Source organism: Oenanthe melanoleuca, chromosome 20, assembly GCF_029582105.1.
Source record: "Oenanthe melanoleuca isolate GR-GAL-2019-014 chromosome 20, OMel1.0, whole genome shotgun sequence".
Taxonomy (NCBI): domain Eukaryota; kingdom Metazoa; phylum Chordata; class Aves; order Passeriformes; family Muscicapidae; genus Oenanthe; species Oenanthe melanoleuca.
Window position 1 is genome coordinate 414902 of NC_079353.1, and position 27092 is coordinate 441993.

At 48.4% G+C, this 27092-nt stretch overlaps 1 protein-coding gene and 1 long non-coding RNA gene across 3 annotated transcripts in view; one reads left to right on the top strand and one right to left on the bottom strand.

Annotated features, from left to right (window-relative positions):
• Positions 1 to 27092, top strand: part of LOC130261511 (uncharacterized) — a 284970-nt gene that overhangs the window by 12427 nt on the left and 245451 nt on the right. The window lies entirely within an intron of this gene.
• Positions 12263 to 27092, bottom strand: part of KCNB1 (potassium voltage-gated channel subfamily B member 1) — an 84677-nt gene continuing 69847 nt past the window's right edge. Inside the window, exon 3 of the mRNA XM_056507814.1 lies at positions 12263 to 15594. Within this exon, the coding sequence (XP_056363789.1) occupies positions 13606 to 15594 (1989 nt within the window). The 3' untranslated portion in view covers positions 12263 to 13605. The remainder of the gene's footprint in view (positions 15595 to 27092) is intronic.

The following is a 27092-nucleotide window of genomic DNA, read 5'->3' on the forward strand; positions in this document are numbered from 1 at the left end:
CAGGAGTGTGGGCTGGGCTGTGAGAGCAGCAGTGACCCTGCTGTGCCAGTGATCCCTGGAGCCCAGAGCTGAGCCATGGGCAGAGCCCCTCAGGGCTGGGCTGTGAGCAGCAGTGACCCTGCTGTCCAGGGGTTATTCCTTGGAGCCCCAGAGCTGAGCCTGGCTAGAGGGAAGATGCTCTGCAGAGCCCCAGGGCTGGGCTGCCTTGCCATGGCACTGCTCAGTGACTGGGGGATGCATCATCTGAGAAAGAAAAGGAGCAGATGGTAGAGGGAGTTACAGTGGGAGGAAAACCCAATTAGAAGTCCCAGCATGGCTTGTGTTGGGGATATGGATCTTAATACCTTAAGTAAGAGCCAGGAAAAGAGAGATACCAGGCTTTGTCACCCATGGTGGAGAAAATTCTTGTTTCAGGCAGAGAATGATATGAAAAAAAAAAAAAAAAAAAAGCTTTGATAAAGCTTCTGGGGGATTCTTCTCTGAAGGGAGAGTGAATGAGGGAGATAAACAACAGGAGAGATGGATTTAATGTGTCCAGTGGACTTAATATGGCTCAGTATTCCAGCAGAGGTTGGGGAAGAACTCCAAGAAATGCTCTTTGGTGAGCTCATTCTGGAACTTATGAGAGTAGCAGCTGCACAGACTTGTCCTGATGTGGGCATATGTTAATAAAAGTGCAAAACAGGCTGGGGTGCTGGATTCCCTGGGAATGCCCTTTAAACAGCTGAGTGTCTGCAAAACCTTCCTGCAGCTCAGGGTGAGGCCCAGCACATCCCATCTCAGCTCCCCCACCTGACCCAGAGCAGCAGAAGGATTCAGCTGGGAAACTGGCACTCACAGAATCCTTCCTTCACTTTCTCCTTCTGTTATATAAATCCTGTATTTCCTGGAATAGAGGCTCTGAACTGCTGAACCCAGTCTGAAGGCAGCCCAGATAACGAGCTCATTTCCATTAATGAGAAATCAGCTGTTCCTTTCTGCTGGGCTCCCAGGGGAGCAGCTGGTGGTCTGCTTTTCCATACAGCCTTTCTCCTTCCTGAGATGCCTCAGAAACATTTGTTTGCCTGAAAATGTTACTGGAAACCGAACTAGCTAATGTGGAAAGCAAAGAGAGAAAGCCCTGGAGTGTTCTGTCCCTGAGGCTGTGGGAGGGCTCAGGTGCTGAGGCCATCACTGCATGGCTGTGCTCAGCTCTGCATTTCCACCTGCCCGTGCTGGGGCAGCCCCAGCTCTGCCCCACTGCCCCTCATCCCTGTCTGCTCTTCCAGCACCACTCCCACCTGTCTGCTCCTCCCAGCACCATTCCCACCTGTCTGCTCTCCAGCACCATTCTCACCTGTCTGCTCTTCCAGCACCATTCCCACCTGTCTGCTCCTCCCAGCACCATTCCCACCTGTCTGCTCTTCCAGCACCACTCCCACCTGTCTGCTCCTCCCAGCACCACTCTCACCTGTCTGCTCCTCCCAGCACCATTCCCACCTGTCTGCTCCTCCCAGCACCACTCTCACCTGTCTGCTCCTCCCAGCACCATTCCCACCTGTCTGCTCCTTCCAGCACCATTCCCATCTGTCTGCTCTTCCAGCACCATTCCCACCTGTCTGCTCCTCCCAGCACCATTCCCACCTGTCTGCTCTTCCAGCACCATTCTCATTCTCACCTGTCTGCTCCTCCCAGCACCATTCCCACCTGTCTGCTCCTCCCAGGCCCACTCTCACCTGTCTGCTCTTCCAGCACCACTCCCACCTGTCTGCTCCTCCCAGCACCACTCTCACCTGTCTGCTCCTCCCAGCACCACCCTCACCTGTCAGCTCTTCCAGCACCACTCCCACCTGTCTGCTCTTCCAGCACCACTCTCACCTGTCTGCTCTTCCAGCACCACTCCCACCTGTCTGCTCTTCCAGCACCACTCCCACCTGTCTGCTCTTCCAGCACCACTCTCACCTGTCTGCTCCTCCCAGGCCCACTCTCACCTGTCTGCTCTTCCAGCACCATTCCCACCTGTCTGCTCCTCCCAGGCCCACTCTCACCTGTCTGCTCTTCCAGCACCACTCCCACCTGTCTGCTCCTCCCAGCACCACTCCCACCTGTCTGCTCTTCCAGCACCACTCTCACCTGTCTGCTCTTCCAGCACCATTCTCATTCTCACCTGTCTGCTCCTCCCAGCACCACTCTCACCTGTCTGCTCCTCCCAGCACCATTCTCATTCTCACCTGTCTGCTCCTCCCAACTCCATTCTCACCAAGGCAGCCAAACAGCATTTACAGCATGTCATTGTGGGCTTGCACAATTCATTTTAGCTCCAGTTATTACCAACCACACCTGCCAACATTAAAAAAATGGTACTGGGTATAGCAAAGTGTAAACTATTATTTTTTAAAAAATCTAAATCTATTTTCTATAGATTAAGATGTATATCTCTTATGTCGGTATGTATCTATAAAGCAAATAGATATATAAATAAATGTATTTAGATCTATAGATCTAAATCTAGAGATAGAAAAGATAAAAATCTTAAAAAATTTGATTAATAATGTGGGTTAATTGTTAAATTATAAGGATTAAACTCAATGATGCAGTATTGCACATATTTGCTTTTATTTTTCCAGACTCAGGTTATTGCTCAGTACTTGTGTTTCCAGCCAGAAACCACAAACTTTCCTTGCTGTCATGCATTAGTCTCAGCTTGTGCCTGGATGTTGGAAATGATACTCTGGGGCAAATTTACCTCTAAATGCTCTTGCCTGCTAAATGATAATGATGCTGCATCTCTCAGTAGCCCAATTTCCTTACAGAAAGTAGGGAGGGAGGGAAGTCAGTAGAAAGAGGCAGTATGGAAGCATCTAATCAATATTTTATAAACACTTTGTAAATTATTTATATTATTACTTTCTCTTCTGAAATGATGAAAAGATATTGAAAAGCTGAGCCTTTTGCTGAGGTGCTGGTAGGAAATGGAATACACAGGTGATGGCCCAGGGACTTGTGGCAGCTGGTGCTGAGCAGGCAGAGCTGAGCTGCCACTGGGGCCTGGGCTGGGGGTCCTGCTTTGCACTCACTGCTCCAGTCACTGCATACACATATAGAGCTACGTATATGTGTATCTATATATATCTGTGTATCTATATATATGTATATCTGTATGTCTGTACATCTATGTATCTGTATATCTGTACATCTATATATCTGTATATCTGTATATCTATATCTCTATATATCTGTATATATGTATATCTATATGTCTGTATATCTATGTATCTGTATATGTATATATGTATATCTATATATCTATTTATCTATATATATCTGTGTATCTGTTTATCTGTATATCTATATATCTAATCTATGCAACTATATATCTATATGTCTCTGTATCTCTATATATCTACATATCTCTGTATCTCTATATATGTATGCATCTATATATCTATATCTCTATATCTCTGTATATCTCTACACCTGCTCCTTGGCTGGCCATAAAGCAGTGTGGCTGTGGGGCTTGTGTGGGATGAAGGGCCCAGGCAAGGCAAGACAAATTTCTGTAGTGTGTGCTAACTAGGGCAAAAATATTTCTTATCTAGAGGTCTGGGACACAATAATGAACCACCACACCTCGGGAGATAGGCATTATTTTAATTTACTTGATAAAGTAAATAAACTGATAGAGAAAGCCTCCTTGGACAGTATAATTACAGATACTGGGCCATAACTCATGAGCTTACATACTCAGGCTGGCAGACAAATAACAGGAGAAGTCATTAGCAGAAAGTGAAAGAGGAATTTCTCCACTTTCTAATTCTTCATTTGAAAACTTCCCTTCATGTTCAGCCTTAGCCTTCCTAGCTGTGACTGTCACTGCTCATGATGAAACATCTGATCATTTAGATTTTTCTTAGAAAGACCTAAACTTAGAATGAGCACAAGCAAATGCAGAACCATGGCATTAAATAATCTGTGCTATTTGACCACTTATGCATTTAATGCACTCATTTCATGCACTTTGTGCATTTAACTTTCTGGTTTTCTTCTGCAGCTGAATGAAATGGGATGTGGAAATGCAAAGTGCACTGGGCTTTTTTCCTGGGATGTGTGTGCAGGAACCTGCCAGGGTATGTGGAGTGCAGAGCTGCACAAACAGGGGATGGTCTGGATGCAACATGTGCTTACCTGGTCTGTGTTCTTCTCATTTTTCCTGGCCATAAATCAAGGTCTCCACCAATCAGGGGCTTCACATTGGAGCTTTGAAGCTCCTACAGAAATTGCATTCCAATACAAAACAACATTTGATGTAATAAACTTAGAAAATATTCCTGAGCGGTTTGAATTGCCTTTGCTCTGATGACTTGCACAATGAAGGTTTATACACTGCAGGTTTGTACACTGAGGGTTTGTACACTAAGGGTTTATACACTGCAGGTTTATACACTGAGGGTTTGTACACTAAGGGTTTATACAATGCAGGTTTGTACACTGAAGGTTTATACACTAAAGGTTTATACACTGCAGGTTTGTACACTGCAGGTTTGTACACTGAGGGTTTCTGCATTGGATGTTTATACAATGAAGGTTTACACACTGGAGTTTTATACACTGGAGGTTTATACACTCCAGGTTTCTGCACTGAAGGTTTATACACTGCAGGTTTATACACTGAGGGTTTCTGCACTGAGGGTTTCTGCACTGGAGGTTTATACACTGCAGGTTTATACACTGAGCGTTTCTGCACTGGAGGTTTATACATTGAAGGTTTATACACTGAGGGTTTCTGCACTGAGGGTTTCTGCACTGGAGGTTTATGCACTGGAGGTTTATACACTGAGGGTTTCTGCACTGAGGGTTTCTGCACTGGAGGTTTATACATTGAAGGTTTATACACTGAGGGTTTCTGCACTGGGTCTGTCAGACTCAGAACAGGAGGTGTCAGGCTTGGCACAGCTTTCCTGACTCGTGGCCCCAGCCATGAACAATAAAAAATGTCTGAACCTGCTGGCAGCTGCCAGGAGCTGAGGCAGGAGCTCAGTGCCAGCCAACAGGAGTTTGATTTTTGGCCAGTGTATGTGACCACAAAGCAGAGCAATGCAGGCTTTAGGTTTTTCCATTCCTTTTTATTTATTTCTGTAGGCTGTAGTAAGGGACCATTGCTTTAAAACCCTTAGACATTTGGACATATTTTACAAGACAGTACAGTTTCTGAATGTCACACATTGATCACAGTTTCATACTATTACATGCATATAAAGACACGGATTTTTTTTAATAATTTGTTTTACAGAAACAATTGGAGAGGTCAATAAACTTCAACAAAGAATGATTAAATCAAAGTTACAAAAAATGTAAGACTCTAAGTACACTAGTATATGGCTAATGTTGCTGTAATCACCCCAAAGTGCCAGGACATTGAAACATTTCTTAAAAAGGAAGAAAACATCTGCTGGTGCATTGGACCAATCTAACTGAGTGAATTCCAATGTAACCCAATGAAGAGATTGTGCAAGACATGCAGGACCTGCTGGGCTGTGGGCACAAGCTCTGCCCTTCCTCACATCTCGCTGGGCTGGGCTCCCCAGTGATTCCCCATTGCGAGGCTCAAAAAACAACTCAGTGCAAGGCACTGAGAAACCCAGTCTGCCCTTTCTGGGTCACAGCCAGCTCAGTTTCCAGCCACAAAAGCAATTTGATCTAAATGTACCAGCAGAGCCACAGGAAACACATTTTCCAGTTTTTATTTGTCGTTAAGTGTCACTTTCTTGTTTGAAAGGACCCCCAGCTTTCCTGTCCTTCAGTGGGGATGGGCACTGAGGGGATGTCCCTTTGCTGGGCTCAGGGGCTCCTGGAGGGGACCCAGGCATGTCCCTGGCCAGCCCAGGTGGCCCAGCCCAGGTGGCCCAGCCCAGGTGGCAGCACAGCCTCGGGCACCGGGCAGCACCCGCAGCCCTTGCTGACTGCTGATGTTTTCTCCCTTTTCCAAAACTGCTTCACTGGCCTGATGAGAGAGCAGGATTCTGCTGCAGGAAGTGGGGGTGGATTTTGTAATGCTGATCTAGTTGGAAAGAGAGTTTGGTTGGTAGCTGTGGCTGGCCTTTCTGAGTGCAGTATCATGGCTTCAAAATTCAAAGTGAAATGGAGATGCTGCTCCCCACCTTCCCCCCAACACACCACTGGGGAATGGTTCAGTGCAAAAGCAATTTTCTGCACCGACCACCAAAAAGCCAGAGAATGGGCAAAAAATGTTCCTCATGAGCCAAGAAAACTGACATAAAATAAATCACAGGGGTTGCAGGAGCCAAGGTGTGGTGAAGAGTATGTGGAGGAAGCAAAACATGACAGGAAGAGGAGTCATAAATGGCAGAGCTCCTAAATTAAAAACACAATGTAGAGAAGAACAGGGGAATGAAATGTATTGAATCTGAAATGTAGATTAGCAACAGGAGCAGAGGCTGGGCCACAACTGCAAGTTAGCCATGGCCCCTCATGGCAGTGTCCTGGCCAGCAGCCCTGGGCTGGGGCAGAGAGCTGAGCTGTGGGGCTGAGGCTGGGACAGGCTGGGAGTTTGGGATCCTCACCTGGGAGTTTGGGATCCTGCTGGGACAGGCTGGGAGTTTGGGATCCTCACCTGGGAGTTTGGGATCCACTGGTGCCATCGAGTCCAGAGTGTGATGCTCAGTCAGGGCTGCAGTGGCTGCCACCTCCTGCCTGAAGGATTCCCCCTTTCCCAGGCAGCAAAGAATTTGGCATTTCATAGAAATTAGGCTCCCTGGCTTTCACGAGGCTCTAGTTTTGAGGGGTTTTTATACAGAGTTCAGCCTTATTATTAATTTTTGAAGGTAGTGTCACTGCACTGTTGAAAAGACCCCTTTAAAAATAAAGGTTAATCCTTGTCCTACAGAGTATCAACAGTATTATTTTAGTTAAAAGGAGGAAGGTTTTGCTTTTTCTTCTAAGCTTCTAAGACTGAAAACTTCTTGTGCAATGAAGCCAGAATCAAACAAAGCAAAATTTGGAGTAGCATTTACAGATATGAACACTTGTGGCACCCAACCATTGGTGTCAAAGGACACTTGTTGTGGCTTAGATAACACCAGGAACCAACAGGATCACATCCTGCATGCGACTTTCACTTTTCCTAGGGTTTCCTTTGCCTGGCCAAGACAAAGGTCCAGTGCAGGAGCCCAGGTGTGATCAGCAGGGGCTGGGAGGTGCATGCTGCAAATAAACATCTCTTCTTCCAAGGGCTGGGGTGGCTCCTGCCCTGGTGTGGGGGGCACAGCTAACACTGGGCTGACCAGAAGCATTCTGAGGTTTTGCTGATATGGAAGGTGCCTTCTGAAGGGGTTTATGTGATTGCTGACAATAGATATGGCAGCCCATTGCATTAACTGCTTCCTAAGAGAGAAAAATCCCACCCAGCTCCAGTACCCTCATTTGGGAATGGTCTTGCTGATAATCACATGCAGAACTGGGTCTAGTGGTTATTCCTGTCAGTTGAGGGATACCTGGACTTTCTGAAACACACACCTTTCCAAATCACATCTGTGCCAGGTTTGCTGGCTATTACAGTGGGCATGGAAGAAAGTCTCACAAACAAAAGAAAGGAAATGGAACCAAAACACATCTCGGGCAGCAGCATGGTCACTGCCCAAGCTGCTGGGCTGAATCAGAGGAAATGTCTGTGCAGAGCTAGAGTGGCTCTGAGGCTCTTCATGGTGCTCAACTTCAGCAGGCCATGAGATGAACAGGGTGAACATTGAGCTCATGGACTTATTAAATTTCTGTGAATATTCTGTGGGTACAGCTACAAAGGAGCAAAGAAATAATTACATAAGCAGCTACATGGACATGGACAGATTTTACCATAACTAAATCAAAATCTGGTCCCTTTTTGAATGTTTACACTTCTCATTGCTCCACAATTTTTTCTCGTTTCCTGATTTTCTCTGGGATCAAAAATAAAAATTCAAAACCCAGTGGGAAAGGAAAGTCTGGACACTTCTGTTTTAATCCAGAAAAAACTTCCCTGCAGGTGCCTGAGCACTGTCAGGTCACTGCCTTGAACAAGAGCCGAGATTTTGATGCTTATCCCAACTCCATCATGCCACTATTAGGACAATTGGATTCAAAACCTGTCTCCTCTTTGTGTTCTCAGCACAGTGGATGTAAATCTGGAGGAACTGCAGCCAGGGGCGTTGGGTGGCCTTTCCCTGAGCCTGACCTGCTCCCATCTCTCAGCAGGAATATCTCAGCTCCCACAGCCAGTCCCTGGTTGAAGTACCACAAACAGGAAAATACAAAAACATGACAACATCAGACACACCCCATGACCTTTCACAGATGCACTTCCAGGAGGAACGTTGCAGGTGTTTATCAGAAAAAAGGAAAAGAACAACAACAAAATGTTGGGGGATCAGCTGTGTAAATGAACACTGAGAGAGCTTCTAATATATTATTCTGTAATACAAAAGAAGAAATCTGACTTGATTGCCCTATTATAAATTTGCTAAAAATACAGATATATATTTATATTTTTATATATATATATAATTTTTTTTTCAATCTGAACAGAAAAATAGACTACTCTGGAATGCATGAAAGTCACAGGACTTTTCCATACATCAGGTACTTATAAAGCCAACACAATGGCAAGCAGGAGGTACAGAGTAACCAGAACATCTGTACTTCATTTAAAGCCAGATTCTCCCCACATGGGTGATCCAAAGGAACCCAGGGCAGCGCCTGTTGTGTGCCTGACACAGCTGGGGGCTCTGGAGCCCGGGAAGCCCCTCTGGATCTCCCTCCCCAGCAGCTGCAGGGTTTGCTTTGGGATGAGGCGTCATGTGGAGCTCACCAAGAGAGAGAAGGTGGCTTTGGAAACCTTTGTGATGAATTTTACACACCCTCCTCGTTGACTAGAAACTGTACCGCTCAGAATTCCGCCAAGACAAATATACAGTAGGTACAAATATTAACAATACATTACAATTTTACAGAATACTATTTTCCTTAGAAATGTGTATCTTATTAGCTGCAAGGGAAGAAAAGGCTACAGTTTATCACAGCCATAGTTGCCAAACAACCCGATGCCTCCGATGCTTCTGGTGACTGGCCCAGGCAGATCTCCCGGCATCTGACACAGTTCAGGAAGGGAATGTGCGTTCCACGGCTTTCTTTTCCTCTCTCTTGCTTTTGCTTCTTTCCTTTCTTCTACCTTTTGTTTTTTTTTTTTGGTTTTTTTTTTTTTTTTTTTTTTTTTTGGCTCTCGAACTTTTCAGAAAAAATGTGGATTTCACAGGAGACTCTTTTGTTTTGGGTTGGGTTTTTTCCGTAAGTGTGCTTAGGTGAAGTTTTTAAGAAAAGGCACTGAGAAGTCTACTGCAAAGTCACTCCTTTTTCCCTCTGTTCTGGGCCAAAGCTCAGAGAATCTTCAGCCTCCTGGTTGAGAAGGCTGCACCCTCTCCTCACACACACACACAGATATATATGTATGTTCTACACATATATATTTACAGGTATGTGCTAGAGGTGATGCTGATGGCACAAGATACAAGCAAGTGCAGACATCACCTGTGCAGAGGGTCCTGGCAGGTGAGGTGTGTCCTGCAGCAGCACGTGGGGCCCTGGCAGCTTGCTTGATACCTGGTGCACAGTGAATCTGCAGAGCTGGAGCCAAATCTCAGTGATGGAACCCCAGGCTTCAGCTCCATGCAGGAGGTGCTGCCTGTTCTCCCCAACCTCTGGGAACTTTGGGAGACGTATCACACAAACACAAATTCAACTGTCTTGCTAGGATCTGCAGGATTTGGTGAGCACTGTGTTCTCAAAGCATTGCCTTTCCTCTGCAGTGAGTACAGATTGAGTCCAGCCCAGCTTTAGGTTGGAGTAGATTTCCCAGTGCTTACATTATCTATATGTGCATTACGCACACACACACATATATAGATACATACTTGGTGTTCAGACTTTATTTCATTAAAATAAATTAAACATACTTCCTTTTTAATTGGGCACAAAATGAGAGCTACATCTTTGTACACAAATAAGAAAGAAATGCTCTTCAAGCATATTATATGCTAAATTTTAAATTATTTGCTTTCTATAAGAAATCTATAGGACTTTGGCTATTCAGACTTTAAAGGAAGAATTTTTAAATGATACTTTTGAATTTGGCTTTCAAAAGTGACTCAGTAAAATGCTACTTTAAAGGTAGGACTAAATAGGTGACAGAAGGTGTGTGTCATGAGCGATCACGCAAGGCAGACAGAGGGCCTTTGGTTACAAGGAGAGTTGCACCAGTTGACTATCAGATAAAAAAATGATAGAATTGTTGATTTATACACTTTTGTCAGTGCCATCTATAAACCAAATACATCAATTTGGATGAGAGTGTGGTAAATACTACACTATATGGCTATATTTAAATACGCTCGCTTTCATGATATGCAAAATATGACTTTTTTTCCACATGAAAGCATCAGCTCTAAAAATATTTAACTTGGAAATCACTATTACTTTGTTAAAAAAAATTCCCTGATTTTTCTTCTTTTTACATTTGTGCTGATGGCAGACATGACTGATCACTGAAACACAGAGATTATATTAAAACTGTTCTCTTTAAGATTTTTTGTTGCCGCTCCGTGGCTTCAGAAAGCCACAGAATTAATCACTATTTAAAGCTTATCTGCTGGAAAGTTACTTTTTACTTTTTCGTGACGACTCAATCTTAGCCAGCATCTCAGCAATACATCGGTTCCTCTAAGTACACTTGGATTTACTATGGCCAAATCCTACACCTCATCCTAATCCCTCCTTCACCGGGCAGAGCCCGCCGGGAGGGCGCTGGGGCTGCGGGAAGGAGAGAAAGGGCGGAGAAACCTCGGGGCTGGGCGAGCTTCACACCCGCGGGATTCCCGCAAACATAGCCAGGAGTTCATATAGACACACACCGGCGGGATTCCGGCAAACTTAACCAGGAGTTCATGCACACACCCAGGGAATTCCCGGAGACTTAACGAGCAGTTCATATAGACACACACCCGCGGGAATTCCTACAGACACCCGGGGAGATCCCGCACACACCCGCGGAATTCCCGCACACTTAACCAGGAGTTCATACACACACCCGCGGAATTCCCGCACACACACCCGCGGAGATCCCGGAGACTTAACCAGGAGTTCATACAGACACAGCCGGGGAGATCCTACAGACACAACCCGCGGAGATCCCGCACACACCCGCGGAATTCCCGCACACACACCCAGGGAATTCCTTCACACTTATCGAGGGAATTTCTACACGCACACCTGGGGAGATCCTACAGACACACAGCCAGGGAATTCCCGGAGACTTAACCAGGAGTTCATACACACACCCGCGGGATTCCCGCAAACATAGCCAAGGAGTTCATATAGACACACCCGGGGAGTTCCTGCAGACACACCCGGGGAATTCCTGCACACTTATCGAGGGAGTTCCTACACGCACACCTGGGGAGATCCTACAGACACAGCCAGGGAATTCCCGCACACACACCCGGGGAGATCCCGCACAGTTCCCGCACGCACACCGCCCGGGGCTCTCCGTGCCCTGCCCGGGGCTCTCCCTGCCCGGTCTCTCTCCCTGCCCGGTCTCTCTCTCCCTCTCCCTGCCCGGCCCCTCCCGAGCAGTCACAGCACGGCGGGCACAGCTCCGTGCCAAGGACAACCTGGCAAAGCCACAACCCGCAGCAGCTCCCCAAACAGAAATGTGCTTATTGCTTTTGTCCGTACATGCTGCGTTCACTATTACGGGTTACAGACAGTGCTGCACGGCCGGGACGGACACACGGCTACATTCAGGACTAACCAACACCTGTTTTTCACAATAGGAAGGAACGAAATGCACGGACTGGAGTGGCTGCGGGGGTCTCCCTCCCACGCGTGCCCCTCTGCTCCGCGCCCCTGCCTCAGCTCCTCCCCGAGCCGCTGCCTGCGGATTGCTACACCCCGGCAGGACCCAGGGACAGGAAACGCTCCGAGTTATTTACAACTGAGTTTTACAGTAGAAACAGAGAACAACAGAAAAATTACCATCACAGTTATCACAGGACAAATCGTGACTTGCTACAGGCGTGTAACAAATCACAGTCACAACAAGAGGCACAAATTAAAGTAGTGCTTGGTTAAAGTGCTTGATTGTTACACTCTGCTATCCTACTCCAGCATTGCAACAACGACAACAAAAAGTCAACGTAAAGTGCTTTCCCCCCCCCCGAGATTAAAAACCAAAGACAAATTATTTCCTACACAATTTGACATAACTTTATTGAAACAATAATATTTTAAAAACCTAGGCTGGTGGCTGCTAGTTCTGTTCACTTAAAATGGTCCGATCCTTTTTTTGTTGTTTTTTAAACATTTTCTTTCCTCTTTATTTTCTTGTTTCATTTAAAAATGACTGGATGCTATTTAAACACCAGGCCTGATTCTCCTGCCTCTCGCAGCCTCTTGGTGCCACGGCCCCGCAGGAGAGGGAGCACAGCCCGGCCTGGCACGGCTCACTAACCATTCCCTCTTTTTGCATATTTATATAACACTTGCATATCTTTCACTGCGCTGCTTGGGCGCAAAAAGCTCCGGAGCAGCCCGCACTGTCCTGCGGCCGCAGCCGCGGAGCGGAGCCCGGGGCAGCCCGACAGCGGCACGGCCGGGCCGGGCTGGGCTGGGCTGGGCTGGGCCGGGCTGGGCTGGGGCAGGACCCGGGCAGGGCTGCGGATAACCGGGCTGCGGATAACCGGGGTCTCCAGCCGGGGTCTCCAGCCGGGCTCCCCCGCCAGCCCCGGCTCCGGCCGCGCTCCCTCGGAGCCTCCTGCTCCTGCACGGCCCCTCGGACCTTCCCCGTGGCCACTCGCTGGCCCTGGGGCAGGTTCCGCCTTTTAGCAGAGGGTAAGTGCAAGTCTCACTATGTCCTAGGGCGTGTTTGGAATTAGATACAAGTGGTGCAACTCACCCTGCTGATATTTCAAAAGAAAACATCAGGTCCTACAGGATATCAGATTGTTGAACACACAAAGAGCATTTTAGGAATTGGTTTCTCTAGACCATTATCTGTTTCAAATGCTTTTCACTTGGATTTTCCAATAATGCAAGTGTTCCCTGTTACCTTTAAACATAATCTCCATCAGAGAAAGCTGTAGATGGGGAACAGCTGCCCTGAAGCAGTGAGCATTGTGTTTTTGAAAGCTTTATACCAACCCCAGCAATTTATTCCAGAGTTCAAATCTGGCTGCCTTGGCATCCTTTATGGAACTAATGCAAATCAGATGTTAATATTTCCAAAAGGAGCTCTAGCGTTCAAGGGGAATGGATGGATATTTGGTCACATTGGCTTCACTGGACAACATGAAAGGAGATCAATGTGTGATCATGATTTGCAATCATTTTTTTGACTGATGTGGGCAATGTCTTTAGAGTTGTTTCAGAGAAGGACATTTTCACAAACCCACACTGGACCTCCCCCAGACTTTTAGAAACAGGTGGCTTGTTTCAGCCAAGTTCATGCCATGCAGAAGCTCTTTTGTTTGTGTTGACTGTGAAGATACTCCTTTAAAATCTCAGTAAGTTCTTTCAGACCCCACCTCAGATGCTTTGATCATGTGTGTTAGCATGTCCTCCGCTGCCTGGTAATACATGGACTTCTGGGGAAATGTGATTTTCTAGCCTGACAGTCTCCTGATTGCCCGGGGTTCTTCCAGTGATACCTTCCATAGAGTAAATGCAGTTCTGCCCTATCAGCTTAGGGGAGGTGGGTAAAGCAGCAGCCTCTAGATGGTTCTTCTCTGTTCTATACCCATGGTCCTTTTGCTTTAGGTAGCCACTGTTTGCAGCACTGTACTTGGGGCTGACGCTCCCGGGCGGGCTGGAGTCGTACACGAGCTGCCCCTCGTCGTCGGTGTCCGCGTCGATGTACCGGTGGATGCCGGCATGGTGGAAGTTGAAAGCTACGGCAGCCTGGGGCTCCGGGGACTTTGGGGGGGTTCTGGCGCTGGCAGTGGTGTAGATGGAGGGCTCTGGGCTCATGAGGGACCTGTCAGACAGCAGGGCCGTGTCTGCGGCAGCAGCGGCTCCCCGGCTCTTGAGAGGCTCTGGGTACGCTCTCAGCACGCTCGATGCCGGCACTAAGGTGCTGGCGTCCTCTTCCATGAAGTTGACTTTGAGAGCTCTCAGTTTCAGGGGGTTACTGGCCTTGCTGGAGCTCCTGGGGCTGTCGATGAAGAAGGCAGAGCGGTGGCTGTCGCAGGGCGGGTTCATGTCCCCGAACCTGGCCGGCTCGGGGCCGGCGCTGGGGCCCCCCTGGCAGGGCAGGGCGCTGAGGGGGCTGTGCGAGAAGCGCCCCTCGGGGAAGTCGGCGGCGCAGCTGATGAAGCTGTCGATGCTGGACATGCTCCTCATGTCCAGCACGCCGTCCGTGCGCGTGGCCAGCAGCGGCGCCGCGGGGCCGGGCAGCGCCTCCAGCTCCAGCTCCTCCTTCTGCCCCGCCTGGCCCGGCTCCTTCGTGTTCAGGTTGGGCTGGGACTGAGCCTTTGCCATTTTGTTGTACATGTCCTCGAGCTGCTGCACATTCAGGTGCTGGGGACTGGAAGATGACCTGGCTTTTTCTGGGGATCCTTGTTCCTTAGTTTCAAAAGATTTACTAGAACTAGTTTCAGAGAGTGTTCTCTTGGTCCATTTCCATTTGCTTGGAGATAAATGATTGTCCTGAACTTTATCTTTTTTGGCTATGCTTTCTCCATTCTTCTCAACCACGATGTCCATGAGTTCTATGCTACGGGCAAATGCATCCTTCATGTTCATGGAAACGATGCTGCCGTTTCTTTTTGCTCTTTCAAGAGCCTCCCTGCGCTTTATGGCTTTCTCCTGCCTCTTCTGCTCCTTGTAAAACTCAGAGAAGTTATTGACAATAATTGGGATGGGAAGAGCTATCACCAGCACACCAGCAATGCAGCACAGTCCTCCTACAATTTTACCCAAAAGAGTTTTGGGGTAAATGTCTCCGTAGCCTACCGTTGTCATGGTGATTGTTGCCCACCAGAAAGAAGCTGGGATGCTCTTGAATTTTGTATCATCCTCATCCTTTTCTGCAAAAAACACTAAACTGGAGAAGATCATAATGCCCATAGCCAGAAACAAGATGAGTAATCCGAGTTCATTGTAACTCCTCCTCAGCGTAAACCCCAAGGACTGCAAACCCGTCGAGTGCCGGGCGAGTTTTAGAATCCGCAGGATCCTCATGATCCGAAATATTTGGACCACCCTTCGTACATTTTGGAACTGAAGTACACTTTTATTGGATTCTGTGAGGAAGATAGTAACATAGTAGGGTAAGATAGCCAGCAGATCTATGGCGTTGAGCGGGCCCTTGAAGAACTTCCACTTCTTGGGGGAGGAGAGGAAGCGCAGCAGGTACTCCATGGTGAACCAGGCGATGCACACCGCCTCCACGTGCGCCAGCTGCGGGTTGTCCGTGGTCTGCCCAAACTCATCCACGCCCTGCAGCTCAGGCAGCGTGTTAAGGGACAAGGCAATTGTAGACAGGACAATAAACATGATGGAAATGATTGCCAAGATCTGGAAAGGAAAGAGAGAACACGAATTAATCTCCGAATACACGCCGCTGTCTCTCCTAACTCATGGCTGGAGTTTCACTCACACACTGCCAGACCCATTTTGCTCAGTACACAGAAGTCAGACAACCAATGCATCCTGAGCTGAGCTTATTTTGGAAGCTGTTTCAGTTATGGCAGGTGCATAAAGGAGATAAAGCATCTTCGTCAGCTCCTGTGCTTTCATCTCCGTGTAGCCAAGGAGCACGTGAGGAGCAGCCAGGCTGCCAGGAGGGCTGTGAAGCAGCAGCAGCTTTGATTAATACTAATGAGGTGCCCAACAAGGCCCATCTGGACAAGAAGCTCTGAAATTTAAGGAAGAAGGAATGCAATTGTGAATACATGATTGGATCAGCGCTGTGCCCTCCTTTTAATGAACAGCTCCTGCTGTAATTTGGGGTGCTGATGGCTAATTAGAGGTGTGTGTACAATTCCACTACATAAGCTTACAAATAATACATTCTTACTCAATGACTCATCTCTAAGTTGATTCTCGATGGTTGTGAAGAACATGAAAACTTCACCAAGTTTTCTAAACCATTCTGAGTTTCCCAGAGCAGAGAGCAAGCATCTGAGCAAACCAAACTGGACAGCACTGAGACAGCCAAGGCAGGGCAGGTCCAGTCACTGGAGGCCTCACACATCTCAAACTCAGGGAATAAAATGTCAGTCAAGTGTCTCATGGGGAAGTGTGGGGAATTTTTTTTTTTTTTTAATTACTTCTGCATGGTGGCTTGTTTGAAAAGAGATCTCCTGGAGGCCAGGCACTGCCCCTGAGAAGCAGAGAGCCTGGTTTGCTTTCCTAGAAGGCTCTTTTGGAGGTTTTGCTGTTGTTTCTTTGTTTGCAGCCCACCATTTCTGAAAGTGTTTGGGATGTTTGCAGTGGTAATTTCAATTAGTTTTGCTTGGCTTTACCTCTGCCCACTATACACAGAGGGTCTTATTTGTGGGCTTAGATGTATGTACCTGTTGGGTTTTATCTCCTTCCCTTACAGTGTAAATATTAACGCTCCATCTTTATTCAGTGAATGGCATCCAGCAGCAGTAATTGGTGTCAAACCTTCTGTTTCCTTTGATACACCTTCCTGCTTTGAAGATCAAGGCAATGCCAGATGAATAGAAATAAATAAAATGGGAGATCTAAGGGTGGAATTTGATTTTGGTTTAGGAGATTTAGCCACAAAGCTAAGCAATAAACAGAGACAGACATTTGTCATTTTTCCCACAAGTTGCAGCAAGATGTCACCTGTGCTCCCAAGATCTCCCCCTTACTCATCTACTGCAACCTCATCTTCAGGAATTTTCTTAGGCTAAGGAAAACTTCCAGATGTGAGCTGATTGTCCTCAGTTATTCAAGGCACTTTTCAATTGTGAAGTGCATGAAGCTGAGATGGAGTCTCTCCAGCAGGGTTCAGAAGATCCTTCTCCTCCTGTCCTGGAAGCCTCTCCCATCCAGTGAGCCGCCCCAGAGCTGTGCACAGAGCACTGGATCCAGCTGCTGCTGCCAGGCTTTAGCACTGCTCAGTGGCACAGGGCTCTGTCCCAAAGTATTTACAGTCTGGGACTGCAGATTATAGAAATCACCATCTGTCTCTCTAATAAGGTTTCCCATCTTGGCTGTACTGAAGCTCTGGCTTGGCAGCTCCTGTATTTTCCACTGTCAGTAATGAGAGACAGAGCTGAAGGGAAGATGTTTGCACTCCCAGGGAGGCTCTAGGGGTGCTCTGCACCTCAGGCAGCCCTTCCATTCCACCCCTGGCCTCTCCTCCTCCATTTACTCTTCAGGTTCACTTCTTTGTAACAAGAAAAGCCAATGGGGCCAGTTTGCATTGAGCAGGAACAATCCCTCTGCAGTGCATGAGCCCCAGCTCTTACAAAACTGGAAATCTCTTTTCCAGTCATTGTAAAAAAAGCCCCTGGGGTCCCTGTTCCAGAGCACTGACCCCAAACCTCATTCTTCCCCAGCTGCTCACAGCTGCATGAGATGGCAGGAAGCATGGCAGAGGGGTCTTCAAATTTAATTTAACTGTTTAATTCCTGAAAAGACATTAAACATGGTGCTGGTGAGAACTTGGGATGGGCAATCAAAGAGCTGAAAACTCAATTCAAAAGAAGAGGAAGGTCCCTGGAGCTCAGGCCAGGGCTGGCAGAGGAGCAGGGAGGGGAGTTCAGCATCAGAGGCCTCTCAGATTTTGTGAGAGCTGCAGAAATGTCCACGGCCCATCACAGAGCCAGCTGTGCCTTGTGCAAGCCCCAGTGCCTCTGCCAGCTCTGGCTGCTGCCTGTCTGCAGTCTGTGGCTGTTTGCTGGGACCAGGGAAGCACCTCCAGCATCCCTGCAGAGCACCCAGAGCTGCTGCCCCATAAAATGCACAACTAACACTGGCAGAGCTTGCAGCCCAAAGTTCGGAGGCGGAGGAAAAGTCAGGAGGCACAAGAGCTGAGATGGGTGCCCTGAGGACAGGCCAGTGGCACAGGCAGCTCAGTCCCTGTCTGTGCCCACGCTGGCCCTGGGTGAGCTCTCAGGAGCCCTGGCCAGGGCTGGCAGCTCAGGCAGCCCTGCAGCTGCTCCAGGGCTCACTGGCTCTGCCTGGCTTCTCCCCACACCTCCTCATAGCATTCCCATTCCAGATTGCCTGAGAGGAGCTCTGCAGCCCTCTGTGCTCCTGCATTTGCTCTTGCATTTCACTTGCAGCAGTACACCATCAGCTGTGGGATCCTTCAGCAGCTTTACCAGGTTACTTGCAGAAGGACTTCTGACAATGGCCCTGGCTTGTGGGCCATGCTCAGTGTGGGCAGGACTTCAGGACAGAGTTCTCTTCCCCTAAATCAGCTGTTTCACAGGTTTTTGTGCAGTGAATGCTGTGGCTCCTTTGTGGGAGTAACCCAAGGACAGGCAGGGCAGGGTTGGGATGAGTTTAAAGCAGTTGCCTGGGAGTGATTAGCATGATTGTACACACATGCTGGTAATTACACATGCAAATGAGACAAACAAGCTGATTTTGGGAGCCAGTGCAGCCAGTTTGTGCAACTGCTGTTTCCTGAGGCGAGCTGGGTGTGCCATGCTGGCAAGCCTTTAACCCCATCTCCCCAAAACACCCCCAAATCTGGGCAGGCACCTGCAGCTGGCACTGGATTTCAGGAAATCAGCCCCTGTCCTGGCCTGGTCCTGCCTGCTGGGTGAGAGTGGCCCCAGGGGCTCAGTGGCCAGGTCTGTGCCCATCCTGGGGAGCAGAGTTCCCCTCTCCTGCTCTCTGCAGTCTGTGTGTTCTGCCCACAGCTGGCACACAGAGGGGGGAGCTTTAGGCAGCAGGGACAAACCCAGCACTGAGGGCTGCTGATCTTTATTGCTTGGTTGTTTTCTCTGCTAAAAACCCTACCAGAGATGAAGGCTCAAGACAGGAGACTTTCAAGGCCATTAAAATTTATAAGAACTGGCTGTCCCAATCCCATAGATGGCTCTAAAATCTCAGGGTAAGCATCTGAGATCTCTCTGCTCGTGGCAACATGCCCTACACTTTTTCTGTCTTCATGCTGGGTAATGAAGCTGATATAGCAAGGAGAAGGGAGGTGTGTGGGAGAGAGTAGGAGGCTGTTTGAATATAGATTGGATATTCTTGGAAATACGATGAGGAAATTGTTATGTAATCAAGAAGTTCAATAATGGTTTTGTCTAATGTGCTTTTTTAGCTCCATCAAGGCCTGCAGAATAAATCTGGCATCAGGAGCAGGTTTCATTCATATGCTCCATTTCCCAAGGGGTTCTTCCTGCAGCCCCTCTGTTTCCCACTGCAGAGCACTTTGAGTCAGCCTGTCCAGCTCCATCCTCCACGCCTGTGCCAGCCTCTGTCTGCCCAGGCTCTGGGAAACAGGGAGCACAGTGTATTCTGAGAGAAATCCCACGTGCTGCACAGAGCAGAAACAGATGGAGAGTTCCTTCATCTCCTCCCCACTTGGTTCTGCACAGGAATAACATCTCCTGCTCACAGCAGCTATACATGTCTGTGGTATTTATTGACAGGGACTTGTTTTAGGAAACATCTCTTCACTAGAAATGCCTATTTATCCACAAACTGAGAGTTTGCAGAACACAGTCACTTCTGATGTCAAGGTTCTGACCACTGGGCTTGCAGGAAGTTTTTCTAGAAAATGCTGAAGCCACAATGAAAGGTAACACTTGCTTCTTGCACCATGGCAAGTTGGGACTGGAGTGGGGGATATGGCTGAAGGGAATACAGAGAATCTTTAATCCTCTTTTTCCACGTGGAAGGATGTCAAGATGGAATGTAAGACCCTGAATCTCCAAACCCCTTAAGTCCTGCTGGTTCCTGTGGAGTATAAACCTCTGCTTAGGAGTTTTCCCTGACCTGGCACTTTCCATGTCACCTGCCCTGAGCAGCTCTGTGCTCTGCAGGGCCCTGCACACCCAGGCATGAGCACAGTGTGTGTGCAGACCCTGCACTCCTCTGCAAGCACAGCACAACACCAGGAAAACAACACCAAGATAAAGCCATTACACTTTGCTTTGGAAACATATGAGATCTTAATTTTGGCATTTGCCTGGAAAAGCCAAGATTGAACCATGCTTAATTATTTGATTTCAATTATAGCTGTAATAAGTTTATCTGTGGAGAGAGCAAGCCTATTCAGTTTAGAAGAGGATTCAACACCCCAGCTGATTCCATGTCAATGCTTTGTTTGCCTGCAGGCACCCAGAGAGCTGCAGCTCCAGGGCTGCTGACTGAGGTGCAGTGGCAGAGTCCCCCCAGGCACAGCTGGCTGTAAACTCTTTAATACCCCTAAAAACATGTTCAGTTGTCAGAGAGCTATCAAACCCCATTAACTGATAAATGGTGTCAGGCTTCTCTCAGAGCAAAGCCCAGATGCAAATGGTGTGCTGGAGAAGAGAATGCTAGATGAATCAAAGTACTGAAGAGGCAAACTTGAAAGACATGCAGTGCCTTTAGACATGAGTGCAGTGACAGTTCTCAGGAGAGGATCAGAGGGAAGCATCTGTCCTATTTCTGCTGCTGCTAGCACGGGGGAGAGCAGAAAACAAAACAAGGGAATGTCTCATGGAAGCTGAAGTTTCCCTATTTTCTGCTGGCCTTACCTCGTGCCAGGATGATGCAACCCCAGCAAGCAGCACTGCTGGGACACACCCAAACCCCACAGCCCCAAACCCCACAGCTCTGCACAGCCCCAAACCCCACAGCCCCAAACCCCAATTCCCTGCACAGCCCCAAACCCCAATTCCCTGCACAGACCCCAAATCCCTGCATAGCCCCAAAACCCACAGCCCTGCATCCCTGACCCTGCACCCAGCTCCTGGGCCAGGCTCCCCACCTGCCCCAGCCAGGGCTCCCCTCTCAGCTGCTGCTCCCATTCCCACTGTGAGTCCTGCATTCCAGCACACAGGTTTGCTCTCAGGAAAAGCAATAAAATAAAGTAAAAATAAAAAGCAAACCCAAAAAGCCTGCTTTCCACCTCAGGCTGGTGAGAGCCTGGGAACAGCTCTCAGGATGCCTCTGGGGTTTCACCCTCACCAGGGAGATGCTGCTGGTCATGGACTCCAGCACCAGAGCAGTCTCTCAGCCTCACACTATTCACAGGGATGCTGCTCAGTGCTGCTCTTTGCAGGAGTACTTGTGGGAGGGTTTCTTTAATGGTTAAATTCAATCAGGAATGTGCCAAGATAGCGTGAAATCAACTAAATGCAATTAAGCAAAAACTATTAGCTTGATTGCTAAACCAGTCTTCCTCTCATGAATATGCATGAGAATAATTGATATTAATTCTATTCAAATCTTACAGGCACGTTAGTCCTGCATACTATAGAGTAGAATTTTTTGGAAGCCTGAAGCAGTTCACTGCTGCTTTCCCACCAAAAGGCACAATGAGTCCTGCTGCAGGGAGATTCAGCAAGCCAGAATCCCATCCTGAGCTGCCACACTGAGACAAAGTAGAACAGAGGGCCCTGAAGAGAATTGAACACTAACAGTCTTATTTTGTTCAAAAGGGACTCGTGAAGGTTCTGCAGGTGATGGGAAACAGACTTGCAGGATCACTCCAAGCTCTCAGCACCTTCCCAGCTCTTGGTTCTTTATTCTCTCAAACCTTTTGCTTTCTTGTCAGCTGCTCCTCTCCACCACAGCCACTGCCCTGCTGTCTGGCAGGCAGAGCTTGTGTCAGACACAGGACTGTGACACCACGGGCTCCACTTGCCCAGCCAGGGCTCCCAGGGCTTTTCCCAGAGCAGAGATGGAGCCCTTGCTGCCAGCTTTGGCACAAAGGGGGTGAAGTGCTTTAATCTCAGGCACAGATGGTTCTTCCCTTCATAAGCACCAAACACTGGGTTAGATGTCACATATTTAATAAATAGCAACAACTCTATAAAACTGTGTACAAAAGCAGCTAAAACCTAATCCTTGGCAGCAAATCATTGCTATTAGCCTGGGCCATAGCAAGGGGTAAGTAGAGCCAGTGGACAGCAAAGCTGTGTGAACATAAAAGGAACGACAGCTCTACATGGGCAGTTCAATAAGAGTTTGATCCTGCCTCACTGGGAGGGTTTTGATGCATCCAGCTATAAATACAGAGGAAAAAACAGAACTGTGAAGATGTGTACTTGGGTCTTTGTTGGGGCACCTTTTCTCTTTCCTTCTTTTTTTTTTTTTTTTTTTTTTTTTTTTTTGTATGTATGTTTGTTTGTTTGTTTGTTTGTTTGTTGTTGTTTGAGGGTTTTTTCAAACTCAATTTGAGCTCAGAAAATGCTCAGACTCTCTGAAGTGTTCTCTGGGAATATTCACTCCCTGCCTGCTGGCTTGTGGGCACTGACAGGAGAGGAAACCTTTCCAAAGGGTGAGGGATGAAGAGCAGCTTGGAGAGCCTGGTCTGTCCCTGAGCTGTGCCTTTCCTGCATCCCTGCAGCCTGTGTGCTCCCACACCCAGCCCAGGCAGCCCCTCCTGCATCCACAGCAGGAACAGAACACAGACCCCCTGGGAATCTGGGCAGGGAGCAGAGCTGGGGCTGGTGCTGCTCCTCAGGGGTGTTTGATTTTCAGAGGTTGCCTTACTGACATTTTGCACTTTCCCCCTGTAGAAGTCACCTGAAACTGTTTTGAAAATGCAGGTGTGCTGCTTTCTAGTGAAGGTTTATGGAAGAGAGGGGAGGGGAAGAGAAAGGTTTTCTGTAAGTGGCAGCTGAACAGTGCCAGGTTTTACATCCTGTCTTAATTCAAGTGAAGAACAGCAAAGAGCAGCATTGAAGATTGAGGGAAATGATACACCTCACTGGGTTTTAGTGCATTTTTCTGTTTTTTGTTTTTTTTTAATTTTGGGGTTTTGCATTAATATTGGATGGTGCAACACTATACACTGGGTGGTAGAAATTAATCTTAAAATGAATGTACTTCTCTGAAGGGCTGAGCCTTCCTGAGCCCGTAATGTGAGCTGATTGGACTGGCTCATTATCATAGCAGCAGATTTTGGAATGGCAAAGTTGAACCTTACTTGAACTTGTTGGGTACATTAGCACTGCTTTTCTTTCTCACCCCCACCTCCACTCATGAATAATAATACCCAATGCCCCATTTTAAAAACCCTACCAGCTATCCTAGTAACCATCTGCCAAAACACGCACTGACATTAAGGGAAGCACATTGAATAGCCTGAGCTTTGTTTGGCAGACAGAACTTGTCATTCCAGGGAAATGTGGAGTGCTGATGTCCTGGGAACCTCGGGATGTTCTGCCAGGCTCATCCCATTATTGACACAGGGAGCTCTGTGAGAGCAGAGCTCTGGGGTCTGCAAAGCACAGAGCAGTGCCAGGGGCTGGGCCAGCCCTTGCTGCTCCTGCTCTGAAATCCCAGCTCTGCATTCAGGGACTCTGAGCTGGGCTGTGCCCGACCCCTCCTGAGCCTCCAGGTCAGTCCTGGGCTGCTCCTGCTCTCAAATCCCAGCTCTGCATTCAGGGACTCTGAGCTGGGCTCTGCTTTCTCTGAGCTGGGTTCTGCTTTCTCTGAGCTGGGCTCTGCCCGACCCCTCCTGAGCCTCCAGGTCAGTCCTGGGCTGTTCCTGCTCTGAAATCCCAGCTCTGCATTCCCTGCCATCCCCTGTGGGGTTTGGGCAGCACAGCCCAAATTTTTTGTGCAGAATCCCCCACAGAGCAGGATTTGCAAGAGATCCCAGCTCCGAGGGAGGCATTCAAACATTTCAACGTGGCCCATTAAAACGTGGCTGTTCAGTGCACACAGTGCCCGTGATCTGTCACTGCAGCCCCCTGGCATCACCTGGTGCCACCTGTGACCTGGCCAGTGGGAACCTGCTCAGCAGCTCTGGGAATGGGGCACGGGCTGAGCCCAGCACAGGCAGAAACTGATGGCTGAGCGGGGAAACAAGTCCAGTCCACCCTGGGAGCTGCTTAAAGAAGGCAAAAAATAAGGGAAAAACCTGTCAGCAGCCAGGGGAACAAGTGTAAGAGAATTATCCAGGGATAATTCTGCAGCCTGGCACAGATGTGAGGGAGCAGCCCTGGCAGCTCAGGCTCTGTCCCGGCGCCCTGCAGGGATGAGCTGGCAGTCCCCAGGGCTGCTCAGGGAGCTCAGACTCACTGCTTTCCTTCATTTCTTGGAAAGAAGAGTCCTGAGGGCAGTGCCAGTGCAGCTGTGCCCCGGTTCCCCTCTGCAGGCTGTGTCACTCTGCTGCTGCTGCCCCTCCCTGGGCACAGAGCCTGTTCCCACGGCCACCCTGCCCTGGAGGGGAAGGGGGAGCAAAACCGAGCTGCTTTCTATTTGTGCCCGTGCTGCCCCTCCTGCAGCCAGGCTCAGGGCTCTGACTCCCTCTCCCTCTCTCGTTCCCACTTCTCTGTCAATGGATTGCTCGCTGCCAGAGGGCATTACTGGCTTCAAAGCTGCATTTTCCAGTTCCTGAGCTGCTCATCTTCTCCGGGCTCACTGCTGGTCCTGGAGGTCAGATCCAGCTCCCAGAGCCTTTGGGCTGCTCTGGGTTTGACCTTGGGAGCTCCTTTTGCTCACCCCACCACATGAAACAATCCTTTGATCATTGTAGGCACATACTTAAAAAAATACATCCAGCGGGCAGGGATGATTTAATTGTGAGTGGAAATCAGCTGGAACTAAAACCCCAGGCAGGTTTAAAGAGCAGCAGTGCCTGGGGGCAGCCCTGCTCTCTGTGCTGCTGGCACACACCAAAAACTTGCTTCAGTTCTGCAGCTGAGCAGCAGCTGTGCTCTGGCCCCAGCTTTTCCTGGGCACACATTCAAGGCTTGCAAGATGTGTAATTCACATGAAAATTACAGCCTGTTCCTGAAGTATTTCCACCTGGAGTGGAAATCCCTGAACTGTGACTTCCAGCCATGGTCACTGAAAGCACAAGGGGAAAAAAAAAAAAAAAAAAAAAAAAAAAAAAAAAAAAAAAAAAAAAAAAAGGAGATGGGAGTAGAGAATCCTGAAGTTCTGTGCCATGCTGTGCCAATCTGGCCTGGCTGGGGAGCCACAGAGAAGATGGGGGTGAGAATGCAGTGGTAAAAACACCTTACAGAAAACATTGTCCTTAGCTAAGCTACTTATAGACTGCTCCCTGCAGGACTCCAGAGGCTCAGAGTACTTGTTCAGAATTAGAGCTTGTCTTGCAGGGTCTCCTGAGACCGAAACCTTTGACAGGAGGTTTCTGCTGTCCCCTGGTCCACACCATGTCCATCAGAGGAGTTTGCTCAGGAGTGGCTGCTCAGATCAGCAGTGCCAGCAGCAGATCCTGCCCAGGGTAAACAAACCTCACATGCAGCTGAACTGGGTTTGGGCAAGGGGGATGCCAGCCAGACAAATAGGGCATTCTGCTTTTGGAGACCTGAAGAGGCATTAAAGCTGCCACATGTAAGAGATGGTAGTGCTGGAAAACAAATAAAAATCCCACACACACTTTGCCAGCAGGGCAGGAGGGAGAGGGATGGGTCCTGTGTAAAGATGTCTCAATCAAACCCGTCCCCTTCCACACCTACAGGTTTTGCTCCAAAATTAAATTAAATTACAAAGCTGCTAAAGATCCCAGTTACCAAAGGAGGATAATGAAGACACAAGGAAAGGGAATTAGTGGCAAAGCTGCTCCTGGATTGTTTCAGCACTCCACGGGAGAGCACTGAGTTCTGACAATTTACCTTTCAAGTCTCTCAAATGAAACAACTCCTGAAAATTGCCAAAACATTGTTAACACAAACAGCAACTCACAGCAGGGTGGCTCTGTCAGATGAGAGCAGGGGCTGCTCTCCAAGTGCCAGAGCTGAGGGTGGGACTGGCTGTGTGCAGGGCACGGGACTGGGGCCTGGAAATTGAGAAGAAATGGGAAATTTGGAGGGGATTGGACAGTTTCTCAAGGAAAACCAAGTCTCTGTGTTTGCAGTGCAACCTGTGATGCCTAAAGATTTTTTAGCTTTTTATATATTTTTCATATATTTTGTAGCCTTGTAGATTTTAAATCTATAGTTGTATGGTCCCTAGCACTTTTCCTGCCTTTTCTCACAATAAGCTAACCTTTACTAAGACATTCTGGAAAATCTGTTTAGTCTTACTTTTAAGAAGATAATTTCTGGCAAGGACATCTTGTTTTCCACCAGAACTTAAGAGACATAATAAGAAAAGGGGCAAAGAAACCCCTGGGCCACCTCTGAGGGTCTGACCCAAGGGTGGGTAACTGCTAGATATACCAATTAATTAACCTCATAAAAATTGCAGAAATCCTCCATCATGTGTGTGCATTTGTGCACCTGAAAGCTTTCATTAAAGAGCTGCCTTTTCTATTCTTACTCTTAGCACAGTTTGAGAAGTTTTGTGGTTTTATTCCAGGCAGCAGCTGCTGCTTTGAGATCAGGCTCTGGCAGATGTTATTTTGGGGTATTTAAGCCAGGCTCTTGCTGCCACCATCTCAATGTTCTTGGCTTTGTTAATGTTTCCCTGCTTTATTATTGTGAAGAAAATAACTCTGTCAATGTTCTTTTTCTGGCAAGGAGGGGCTGTGCCAGCACCAAGTGGAGGGGCTGCAGTGGCCATGGCTCAGTGCAGCTGTCCCTGTCCTGCTGCAGGCAGTGCAGTGACACAGGATGTCCCTCCTGTCCCTCCTGTCCCTCCTGTCCCTGTCCTGCTGCAGGCAGTGCAGTGACACAGGATTTCCCTCCTGTCCCTCCTGTCCCTCCTGTCCCTGTCCTGCTGCAGGCAGTGCAGTGACACAGGATTTCCCTCCTGTCCCTCCTGTCCCTGTCCTGCTGCAGGCAGTGCAGTGACACAGGATGTCCCTCCTGTCCCTGTCCTGCTGCAGGCAGTGCAGTGACACAGGATTTCCCTCCTGTCCCTCCTGTCCCTGTCCTGCTGCAGGCAGTGCAGTGACACAGGATTTCCCTCCTGTCCCTCCTGTCCCTCCTGTCCCTGTCCTGCTGCAGGCAGTGCAGTGACAC